This window comes from Antennarius striatus, chromosome 11, assembly GCF_040054535.1.
Source record: "Antennarius striatus isolate MH-2024 chromosome 11, ASM4005453v1, whole genome shotgun sequence".
In the NCBI taxonomy this organism is placed as follows: Eukaryota; Metazoa; Chordata; class Actinopteri; order Lophiiformes; family Antennariidae; genus Antennarius; species Antennarius striatus.
Genome location: NC_090786.1, coordinates 16,628,670 through 16,641,362, shown reverse-complemented (window position 1 = coordinate 16,641,362; position 12,693 = coordinate 16,628,670). Strand labels below are relative to the sequence as shown.

The window sequence follows — 12,693 nt, the reverse complement described above, 5'->3', positions numbered from 1 at the left end:
AATGTTATATCATGCCGCATTAACTCAGCAATCCATGTTTCCATTCTTGCTCTATTGTTATACTGTATCAGTGGTTCTTCTTTATTTTCCCTGAGCAGGGTTATATTAATGGCCTGAACCCTTAGATTCAGTACGGCACAAAAGAAAAGTCTGTTGCTGGATCCACAGGGAGCTCTGATTGTTACACTTCTACAGAGCAGATGACTACAACCTCTCAACAAATCTCACTCTTGTTTCTTTACACACATGCACACACTGTATTTGTGTATGTATGTGTGTAAATATACTGTGAAATGTATTCATATGAGTGATGCACATTAAAACATACAAAACAAGATTTTGAGGTACACGGACTGTGCGCTGAGGTTTGTTGTTATAATTACAGCCAGGAGCCATGAGAAGAAATACACTGTTCCTCCTGAAACAGCATCCAATACCTTCTTTTCATGTTTCAACAAGCAACATAAGTCATCCACCGAGAGACACCCAGAGTTCATCCAATGTGTTGACAACAGAGACATATAGAAAAGAGGAGAAAATCAAAGGTTTTTTACGCTGCGGTTGTCCACCCAAGTCTGCAGTCCTTGTAATTTGAGGAAATGGGAGGTTTTGTACCATTTATGCTGAACCTACCAGTAAAGATTTAATTGAAAGAGAATGTCTCATGAATGTGACACATTTTACCAAACACACACTCACACATAGTCATTTGGTGTGATAACTCACCAGATCTAAGGCCATTTGTTCAGGGAAATGAGGGAGTACCTGTGGGGTTGTTGGTTGGATTCCTTAGCATAGTAACCAGTGTGGAGGGAGAAGGAGAAATGGTTTCAACAGTCGACTTTAGAATATTTGAATGGTAATGTTTTTTTGACCATATTTAGCCAACAGAGTACACATCAGATTACTGTTCTCTAAGTAATCAAGAAAACAAGTTGTTGGGACTCTCTGTATTATCTGATGTGAAGTAACATTGTTTGGCACGCTGTCTTTTTCCTCTTCTGCCAGACACTGACATGGAGGTTACAGAGGAACCGCTCCAGGGAGGTGAGTGACAGAATATTTCATGGTTACCTTTTCACCTTAACACCTCCATTAAAGTACACACAGGCTCAGTGAGTGGCGTAGCTTCCTGCTTTTGTCAGTGATTGTCTCGGTTTTTTGCAGCAGAAGAAATCTGATGTTTATTCATTTGATGACAAGCTGAATCCACTGCCTGTCACATCACAGTTAAAAATATTTAATGTCAGGTACATTACTTCACAAGAGTTTATATCCACAGCTAATTCCCAACACTTCTTCCCTTCATCACCTCCTGGTATGTTTCCTTCAGACCTTGCCTTCAAACAGCAGTGTAACATCCCTGTACAACAGGTGTTGAGTGATACCATAAACACAACTGTCAGTGCATAATGCTGTTATCACAGCACTATCTTGGCAAGCAGCCTGAACATCCCAGGCACTTCTTATTGGGATAAACCACAACAGTTCCCCAAGATATGAACATCCATGTTTGTACGTCTTTAAATTAAATTTCAATCTATGATTGCAAGAATGAATTGGGCGACACAAGGGAGATGAATGATTGAGATGTAGAGAATGGAGTGCTGCTCGGGGGCAGCACTCCATTCTCTACATGTAACTAATGGCAGTGTTTGTATTTTTTTTTAATATCATTACAACTCAGGAAAAAAATGGATTCAATAGCGGTTGGCAGAAAATAGTTTTTTTTCCATTCATAGACACTTTTTTCTAAGGAGCAGTAGGCCTGAGACCAGAGGTTTCTTTTCCGAGTCTGAGGGACGTGTCAGGTCTGACGGCCATTTCCCTCTAAGACATCATACAACACGTGCAACCAACTAAGCAGAGCACAAGCACGTTTTACTGTCCATTGAAGGAAATGAACTTCTGATGTGGAACCCAGGGTGTTATCAAAATGTTTTTCTCTCCAAAGTCAACCCCACAATTTCATCAGTTACATGCATCTGTGTTTTCAATAAACTTCCATTTTGACTGAACATAAAAATTGTGTTTTATATGCGCTGTAAAATGTGATATGTCAGAGTGAAACAATGTTCACGTAATGACTAAACCATAAAAGCTTGGCTGCGAGTTGAGAGTTTGTATTGTTAGTGCCTGAGCAACGCTGTCTGTCATTGACCACCAACTATTTTATATTGCATACATGGCATGGCATCAGAACATAACCAGCCAACTTAAATAACCCCTGATGATTCTTAGCTCTGTTGTACCATCATGCCAGTCCTGCCCCATCCAGTTTGGCCTTGTTTGATGGGGTTCTGCAACAGTGCCAAGGACTGGCCTTTTGTTCTGCTCCATCAGCCTGAGTTTGAATCAGTGTGCCTGGAACCCTTTCAAAGGTTCGAATGACTGCTATTCTCACATGAAATGGAGCCTTTGTCCCAGACTGTGCTCTGGAGTTGATCTCAAAGACTCACATTCTCTCCCTGCTGTCCCACAGGAGTCATTTTTGTCAGGCAGGTATAAAACAAAACAGTGTAAGAGCTGCTGAGTTTTCTCACAGCCTCTTGTAGCACAGTCAGTCCAGACAGGACGGCCACGTTAAAATAATCACTGCTGCGATGTGTTTGACTTGCCAAAAGCTATATCTCTCACAAATTGACAAGCTGTCACGCCCTTCACATCCTGAATGTGTTGGGTGGGACAACAATACTTCACTCCCACTTTTGTTTATTTGTAGATAACACACCACCATCTACAAAATCCACAACCAAGGAAGAAGATGAAGACACCAATGGAGGTACTGTATATCTATGTCTGACTATGAGTGTGTGTGCTTTTACATGTATGTGTGTGTGTTTTTATTTTAATGTTATTAGCAATGATTTCACGTTCTAGATATCTCAAGTAACAGTGCTTGGTGTTTTGTATATTACACGTGTTTACATAATAATAATGTTTTCTGTTTATGAAGACATTTTCAGTCTTGGTCAGTAATCCTTTGGTACCAAGTTGCTCTTTTGGGAAATGAATACAAGATGAAGCTTGGTTTTTTTTTTAAATGAATGTTTTCTTAGAGGCAAAGTTGTTTAAGAAGCCATTATCTGGCTATTCTGCAGTTTCAGCCCCTTTGGATGTGTAATATTGAAACAGTTATAGGCTTCTCCGATACGATGGACCAGAGATAATTAGATTCTTAGGCTGGAGGGTGTTAGTAGGCAATTAAAATCGTACACCATCCATTTGTCTTCAAGCCTTAAGGTTGCAAGGAATTTTTGAAGATAGCAGACGTACTTGTTTTCATCTGCGAAAAAGGGTTTTCTTGTTGATTGTGTGAGGATGGACTAGATAGCGCAGACACTTCAAGGGCACCAACAAATTCCATGTTGTTAAACAAAGCAGAGTAGTCATTTCTTCCTCCCTACTCAACATACCTTTCCATAATCCACAGCAGTAATTTAATATGATTCACAAATTCAATCACCGGCATTAGGAGGGCATAAGTATTTTGTAATAATCTTTATAAATCCTAATTTATCAGGCCCAGCAGCTTAATAGTAACTAATCCATTCACAAAAGGCCTTGGCAATGCATTTTAGCATGGGAACACTCAGTCCTTCAGACAACCTCTCTCAAAGGAAGGGAATGAAATGATTTTGTATCGGCTGCACTATAAAGGTTAGGACCGGTTCAATGTAGCACATAAGAGTGATAAATCATTGGAAACACTCGGATGTCAAGATGTCACAGGGTAGAGGAAATGCCAGCCAGAAAAAAAGAAAAACCAGCTGTCAGCTATATGACATAATAAAACGCTTCCCAACACCTGTGTAATGTCTTCATCCAACAAAAACATGCTATATATAACCATATACTGTATATTTCATCATGTCGTCTATGGAGCCCGCAAAGCAGGTCACCTGTCCTGTATGTACAATATATCTAGCACCTTTTGGAATAAATTACACTGTGCAGCAAAATCGGTGGAGTGTGTCCGTCAATACTCCTCCGTCACATCCATCACATCCCTCACACTCCTCAGTCCGTGGGCCAGGCATTAGGGGCTTTTAAGTATAGGACTGATGAAGAGAAAGCATAAGAGATTTCACCACTCTTTTCATTTTTCCTGATGAATACACTGGTTAGTGGTAATTATAGGGTGCTTTGGCCCACGCACAACAATTGCCACATTTACAGTTGTTTTTGTCACCACGCAAGCGAAATTCTGTCTCAGATTCAGTGGATTGTGGAACAATAGAGAAAGCATACAATGTACACAAACACACATTGTAAAAAAATAAATCAATAAAACAATACAGCTGATGTCATTTAATATTTGTAAGAAGATATAGAGCAATGTCATCTTCAGAACGAATCAAAGGAGTTCTTACATGTTATTGTTTCAAGGTTTAAAATTTATATTATTTTCTCTATATTGTTATCTCTGCAACTATTATTATTATTATTATTATTATTATTATTATTATTATTATTATTATTATTATTATTATTGTGATACATTCTGAGCTGTTGACATTTCAGAATTGTCTTTCTGTTTTGTTTTTTAGTTGCTTTTTGTTTTGTTTTACCTGTATTGAACCAGGAAGTTTCTTTTGAGATCTGAAATGTCTTTTCAGCTTGGAAAAATAAAGATGGAAATAGTCCACAAACAATCAAGTCTTAATAAAACATGTATGCTACAACAATAATATAAAATATTTGTTGAATGTGTTACTTTAAATAACACCTTTTAATGTTTAAGAGTTGCAAAATATTCAATTAAACTTTTTTTCAAACAAATCCAATCCAACAGAACAGCTGTGGAGTTTTGATAACCCGTATCTCAAGTCCTTTTTAAAAGAAGCCAACACACGATCGCTCATAAATTACAAATAACCCTGAAGTGTATTTGCAAAAACTGGTCACAGATTAATTTGTGTGTGCATGTGTGCAAGATGAGTTATGTTGTGATGTAATGCACATGAAACCGAAGCACAGCATGCACATGCTGCGAGCTATAGAGAAAGAGAGTGGGAGGGTGAGCCACAGAGGCAAACACTGGCACAGAGGTCCAGGGAAGAGTATAGCCTTTTTAGCACACCTGACTTGGCTTGCAGCCTCGCTGTGTCTATTATTTGGTATCAGATTAGTATTAGTGAGATTAGTGAATGTCACAGGACATAGTAAAATGTGAACATTGAGCCAGAAATCAATTCCTGGCTAGTCTGCTTGCCTGGTATGCTGGGAAAGGCCAGGGGAAGAGAGGGGTAGATGGTGAGAGATGTCACCAAGTGTGAATGGATATGAAGATTAATAACAATGTGTGGACAGACAGTAAAAATCTCCCTGGGATTCCATCTTTTCTCAGTGGCACCCTGCAGCAATCACTCCTAAATGCACTTGAATTTTCTTCAACACACTCATTTCACATGCAAAAGGTCTGAGAATGATATCTGCCGGTCATCTCAGAGCTCTTTTTTCCTCTACACATGTCTCATTAATTTTTCAGAACCCCCATTTTATTGCCACATTTTTTTAGTGTTTTTCTCTTGTGCTCCAGTTGGCTTTGAAGAAAGGGGAGTGAAAGGAGACAGAGCTTAGAGCTTAGTTGCAGCACAGACGAGGTTACATTTCAGCATCTAAATTGTTTACTTCCTTGTGATATTGTACCCCTTCGTCTGATCCTGCCTCATATAAATTATTTAGTTATGTGAGACTAACATTTTATGAAAGCACTATGGTGCTGTTGTTCTTTCAACACCAATGTAGTTGAGACACAGACACCTTCCAGTTTTTGTCTTTCTCACCGTGGAATTCATGAGAGTTTTGACACTTCACGTCTTCAGGTGGAGCCTTTGGCCGAAGCCCTTTTGTGTGAAGTATGTCGTACCTTGTTTCACAGCGTGGGCAGCTTAGTCCAGTTAATATCAGGTAGGAAAGCTGTGGTAATACTGCCATCTGCTGTTAGTAGCACCTGAATGAGGAGGAGGTCCTCATTGGCTGTCTGCTTTGAGGAGAGGCAGTTTGAACTTAACGTGTGGCTGTTATAAATCACATCTGCCCTACATACAATCATTTGCGTGTGCACAAATGTTTTATATCTGCAGCTTATCCTTTAGTTTCCCTTATCACAAATTGAATACTGCTCTATCCAACAAGCCAAATACAGATGATGAGGGAGGAAATTAAATTCAGCCGTTTGTCATAAGTGATATATTGTTGTTTGGAATCATTTTAGACAGATATTAAAACCAAGTCTGATTTTAAAACACAAAAGAAATGTGTGGAATGACCTCATTGGCAACGAAACATTGTTTTCCAAATGAAGAAGTCTTTTCAGCCCTCTGTCTGTGACTCCATCTCAAAATGCCAGTCATGATTAATAGAAAGAGTTGCCATCTACTGTGTGTCACCAGCGCTCTGTGTGATGGACGGAGGCACTTGAGACAAACATGCAGACTGGTAGAGCTGGCCTTTTTCCCGTTTAATAGAGGATGGCATTTTTATTGTTCTGAGTGCAGGGCAAAATTGCATAAATATGAAAAAATGGTTTCTCTCTACAGCTTGTTAAAAAAGCAATTATAGAAGCTGCACAATGGCCATTGTAGAACATGTTCTCTTATTGGTGTCATGGCTTTCATTTACTCAATTTGTACCAAATGTCATTTTTTTATATGTAAGTCAGATTGTGCATAAGCATGTTGAAAAGGGAGAAAGGGGGTAAAAGGATGGGGGTAGCAGATATGACACAAGGATTACATTTGTTTGATTTGATCTAGCTTTTGTGCACACAGACTGTGGCTACGTTTATAGGTCAGCAAACAATCTCATGACTCTTAATTATAGGTTGATTGATTGTCACAATTATAATGTTTATATGAAGATTTGACGTGTGTGAATGTTTTTCCAGTGATGTATGTAGAAAACTGAAGGTAACCTGTTGCATAGTAATATTCAATGGGAACCCAAAATGAAACCTCAAACCTCTATCTAATGACATTTTCCCCATTCTAATGAGTATTTTGCTTTTAAAAGAGAAGTGAATAAGTCTATGGCTGAACGTGGACACATTATAGATGGAAATGAAATGTAAAATAAATTAGTCCCCTTTCTACATAGGAAATTATTGTAAAACTCTGTTTAGTTCTCCCAGGGATCCTTTGACCAGCCTTTGAAAACCACACCTACTATTTTTTCATAATGATGCAGTTTTTTTTGTGCTGGATCTTTAATTTTGATGCTATTTTGTATATTATGATGACAATTTTGATATCATTGTTTGGATTCAAAGTGCAAAACTGATGTCATTCCCCTGGTCTTAAGCCGTGTGTTGTTTTTACACTGAGCTACAATAAAATGGTTATCATTAATAATTTTACCTTAAGCAGCTTTGAGACGCTAAAGCGGCATCTAACGTAAAACATTGCTCTACATGATTACAGCCTGACAGAGCTGCTAGCATGGCTTTAGCCTCATCTGATCCCACAAAAGCTAAATGTGGCACTTCTGAGAAACTGTTCACTGTCACAAAGCTACCAAAGCTAATAAATTACCTGTCCTAAACAATAACGTAAGACAAAAACCCCATTAACAAAAAATGAGCTAGACATGAAGTTTTCAAAATGGGATGCCAGCCTCACAAGATCAGTATTCTGCCTGAAGAGAACAGTTTGTGACCATTACTGTCACAGCTCTGCTTTTCAAAATGAACGACTGACCTTATTCTCATTCATGAATGTGTTTGGGTGATGATTCCTTTTCCTCTCTTCTCAGGTAAAGAGGAAACAGGTGATGAAGAAGAGGGTGACAATGGTAATGTAGCTCTACGGGCCATTAACATGTGTTTTAAGCCCCTTGGCTCTACCACAGCTTCTTGATGTCGCTTGTCATCAAAAATTGAGTGTAATATTCGCTCTGTCTTCAGTCATCAGTCTCTCCATCCTGTGTGCCACCACTCTGACAAATAAAGTTCTTTTATCATAGAAGCCTGGAACAAAGAAGTCCCTCAATTATGCATGGCTTCAGATGTGACATTCTTTTTCCCTTCTTTTTGTCACTTAATTTATGCATGTCTTTGTGATTCCATTGCTCTCATACTGCAGTACAAAGACAAAGTTACACAAAGAGATGAAATAAAAAGACTGTTTGAGATGATATTGAAAGCCAAGTCAATTCAACTCCAGGGATGAGCACTGAACTCAAATGTTTCCCACTTTTTTGAATCCTTCTTGTAGATGCTGCACAAAATGAGGATGTGGAGATGGAGAGTCAAAAACCAGGTAAAGTACAACTACATGTCAAGGCTGCAGAATGGACTGGGGCCCTGCACATTGCAATGTGTGCTGCAATTGTGCAGGAAGGAGTGCTCATTAATGTGACTCTTATTTCTAGAGGAGAATAGCGGTGTGAGCTAACTGACAATTAGCTCATTGCTCTGGTTTTCACTTTTCCTGAGTTTGATTAAAGATCCGACTTGATCAGTCTTGTTAACGGGAGATAAATACATTCTATTCAAAGCTCCAGATGCATCAGTACAGGCTCGATGAACAGACCTCCAAATTCTGATGCTTTTTCTACTGACAGCCAAAGCCTTGTGCATTGAGAAGTGTGTGTGTGTGTGTGTGTGTGTGTGTTTTAACTTTGAGCTAGGACCGTTTCTCTTTCCCAGCTATCCTCTGTGCTGCTGGTATATAATTATGATTCTCCATTTGCATACTGGCAGCCAGCAGCACCTCGCCTCTCCTTTTTTTGTTTTATTCAAATCCCATTTCATTGACAAAGATTTGACAGATAGAGCCTCTCTATACATGAGTTGTGTAGCTATTCTACGAGCGACTCAAAGCACATTCATCTCTGCGATGATATCCAAGACCTGATATATGCAATTATGAGACACAAACAGAAAGGTAGGAGCTCGGAAGATCAGCAATATAAAGTTTAAACAACACCATCATTCTTCTAAATGTGACCACAAATCAATATGTTATTCAATTATGTGGTTTTAGTTAGTTTAGTTAGTTTTGTGCACAGATTTTTATTAGCATGTTTATTAACATTTTACTTTTCTGTTAACATTTACATACCTATTTCTCACAATACACACATTTTAGCACCAGAACTGGTCGTCTGGGGGCTGCAGGCTTTACATCCTGAGGAGCTTCATGCATGAGTATTCTTAACCAGCTGGTTAAATTTACATTTAGGCTCATGTATACCACCTAGAGTGAACACTTCTGCTACAGAAATGGGTATTTCTGACAGTTTTACCTACTTTCTTGTCAACCCCCATGCCTTTCCAGCTGGAACAGAGAAACCTGTTGATGTGAAAACGTTTAAGTGATTTCTGTCAGCAGTAATGACATATGGGCTCGTTTTGCATTTGAGGATTTAATGTGAAGGTTTTGAATCTGCATGCTTGAATTCAACTGTCAAAATGTACTTTTAATCTCCCAATGTTTGTGTGCCTAGATGAAAATTCAGGAAGTGAGGAGGCAAATGAAGAAAAGGATAACTGTGAAAATGAAACCCAGAAATATGAAGATACAAGCTTTGACAAGGACAACAATAAAGAAGAAAAATGTGTTGACAATGATAAAGATAAAGATCAAGGTACGGATATTTGAATAAGTCACGTCATTAAATCTTGATATCAAATATATAACAGCTTGGAAAAATAAAGATGGAAATAGTTGTTTTTTGGTCGAACATTAATGGATCCCAGACAATCACATTAGAGATGTGTTTTCTAGCAATAAAGATTTCATACACAATATTCTCTCCAGAGCTTTGTCAGACTACCAAAGCAGATCTGATTGAAGACATGACAGCAGAAGCTGTCAAAATGTTGACTGCGGTCACCTGACTGCAGAGACATTGACATTCTCTGAGTGCGTTATGTCACAAACATAAAGACATCACAGATCTGTTTCCTCTCACCCGCAGAGGAAGTGCAGCCTGCTGCCGCGAAGATAGAAGACGATGCCACAAAGTCCACTGTGGAGATGGAAGGTAAGATCTGATTTGATTGTGTTTGATATATTTGGATGGGTCCTGATTGAGAGTCTGATGTTTCTCATACAGTTCGGTGTATTTGTACACTTGTGGACTGAATTGGTATGGTCAGCTTTCTTTTTGTTGTCGGCTGTTTGTCAAACTAGTTTTCCTCGGCTATCAGTCTCAGCTTCATCTAGAATCTACCGTACCAACTGTGTTTCATCACTTTTTCAATAGAAGTACAAGGCTTGGCACGGAGCCTCAGGTGGCTGGAGACATCTAAAATATAAAATGTGATGGAGATGGTGAGAAGAGCCAGTGCTAACAGATTTACAAGAACTGACTATAAATACTTTTTAGCGTCTTATTGTCACGTTTTGGATATTTGTAGATCATTTACGCATCACATAAATGATAAAATTTGCATTTATTTATTACTTGTTTAAAATCTAACTCTACTCTTTGTTATCCTGGTCGTGTAAAAGCAGCTCCTCTTTGGCAAAGTATTTCTGTTTTCTGTTTATCTTTTAACCCAAGCATGTGTAGCTTGCTTGGGTGCTCATTTGATTCCTCGTTACAGGGCAGAAACACAATTTACTCGTGTTAGAGCAACTTTTGTTGAAAACCTAAATGTCCAATTGCATAGAAGTCTCCTTAGTCTTTCTTTTGAAAGAATGATAGGTGTGTGTCTGCTTTTGTCGTCACCATAATCATGATGATCACCACTGAGCTGGAAGCTCAGAGAGAGGAAGTCAGAAAGTATTGAGAGATGAACATTGATGCCGCAGCATGCCTGCTGTCCCTTCATTATCATCCAGTGAAGCTGCTCCACTGACCAGGACACCCCATCTTTTTTTACACAGCTGGTCTTTATTGTGGTTTTGTTTTTTTTTTAGACTTTGTTACCCTCAATCAGATGAGAAGTACTGAAAATTACAAAAAATATAAATAGATCCTCCAGGTAAATAGATCTTTCAGTTAAATAGATCCTTCAGTTAAAACAATCTAGTTCATTACTGTACTACAAATTGATAAACCTATCGCTTGCAAACCCTCCTTCCTCCGGCAGGACTGTGTATGCACACCCTGAAGCCACACACACTACAAAGAGCAGCTCTGTGTATCTGCATGACACATTCTGTATCGGAGCCCCTTGTCTTTATGGCCTTTTCCAATTCTTGGCTATGAGTTTGCTAACAAATTTCAAAAGGAAATAAATCTACCTTCTAGACATTATTTTTTTGAGGTCTCTGTCTGTCCGTGCTATTATTGTGAACGTAGTATCTCAGGAATACCAGAGAGACCACATCTGGCACAAAAGTCAAATTTCCTAAGTCATGAATTTATTTGACTTTGAGGTCACAGGTCATTGTGACCTAATAAAACTTTTTCTGGGCATGACTCACGATTCGTATGCTAACTATGGCAAAATTTGACTGGCATCTAAGTAAATGACAATATATTATACCCCAAAGGTCAAAAGTCAACTTAATTTTACAAAAACCTTTCTGGCTCTTTTCCAACAGCATCACTTAGGCATAGAGGAGGAGATTGTGATTGTATTTCACATTCAGTCTGACACAAATGGTGACTTTAATATTTGGTGCACACCCTGACAGTTGCTGATTGTGTAGATGTTATGCTTTGCCTCGGTGAAGATGGAGGTGATGCATCCATTTTTTAACTTATTGACATCCATATTTACAAAATTATGGGTTAATGTTCTCAGGCACTGTGCTTGATTTCTGGGAAGGACCCGTTTAAAATCCTGTAAACATTTGTGCTCAATAAATTATACACACTTTGTCCTGACAACATCTTCAGTGTTTCTTGCTGAAAAATTGCTCTTTGCACATATTCATAATTGCATGAGTTTAAACACATGAATATAAACAACAACAATTGAATGTAACTTTTTGCATATCCCTCATTTATGTTGTTTCATTTCATACATGGAATAATCTGTCTTCATTCATTCCCTTCTTCTCCTACTAATTTCCCCTACCTGAAGTTATCACTGATTAAAACTCTTCTGAATTCCAGCCACCTATCTCCCACCACTGCACTAACACAAAGGTCTGAGTCACATTCTTACCTCAGTTTCACTTTCTCTTTGACTGACATCCAATTAATTTAAGGGGAGAGAGAACGTTTCAGACAGACCTATCTCAGATGGCCTTCTCACTGAAAAGTCGTTGGACTACATCCTACACACTACTGGCTTTATATCACTTGGAAATTTCACTCTAGCCTGTCGATTGAGTCCTGCCTCACCCACCAGTGTCTGTCAATGTCTAAGCCACCATGGTCTGTATGCTGTGCAATGCCACCTTTGAGCAGTAAACAGTGGAGTCATTGCTGATTGCAGACAGATTGCATTTTGTCCAGAAGCGTATGGTCTCAGACACCATGCAGAGCCAAACTGTCTCAGATTTTGAATATCATACAGGCCAACACAGGCTGGCTCTTCCATGTGTAACCAGCCATTCACTGGACAAAACCAAAGGAGTCCTGAGTCACAACCTTTTATTAAAAATAATAACTGCAATCAGGTCACCTGTTTGTATCCATTGAGGTTAAATCTCCTTCACTGAAATGTGTAATAAAAGCCTCACAATGATGGCAGCAATGGGGGATGTATATCAGGTGGCTACTCTTACATACATGTACACCTACCTACTGTGTGTGTGTGTGTGTGTGTGTGTGTGTGTGTGTGTG

General features: G+C 38.8%; 1 protein-coding gene across 3 annotated transcripts in view; it reads left to right on the top strand.

Moving 5' to 3' along the window:
* The window catches only part of macrod2 (mono-ADP ribosylhydrolase 2), a 471,756-nt gene that overhangs the window by 444,390 nt on the left and 14,673 nt on the right, over positions 1-12,693 (top strand). Inside the window, exons 10-15 of one of the 3 annotated variants that reach the window (XM_068327321.1) lie at positions 1,009-1,047; positions 2,723-2,782; positions 7,756-7,770; positions 8,217-8,261; positions 9,451-9,591; positions 9,925-9,990. In XM_068327321.1, the coding sequence (XP_068183422.1) occupies positions 1,009-1,047; positions 2,723-2,782; positions 7,756-7,770; positions 8,217-8,261; positions 9,451-9,591; positions 9,925-9,990 (366 nt within the window). Of the gene's footprint in view, positions 1-1,008; positions 1,048-2,722; positions 2,783-7,755; positions 7,795-8,216; positions 8,262-9,450; positions 9,592-9,924; positions 9,991-12,693 lie in introns of all 3 variants that reach the window. The other 2 variants (XM_068327320.1, XM_068327322.1) reach the window with 2 other exon arrangements.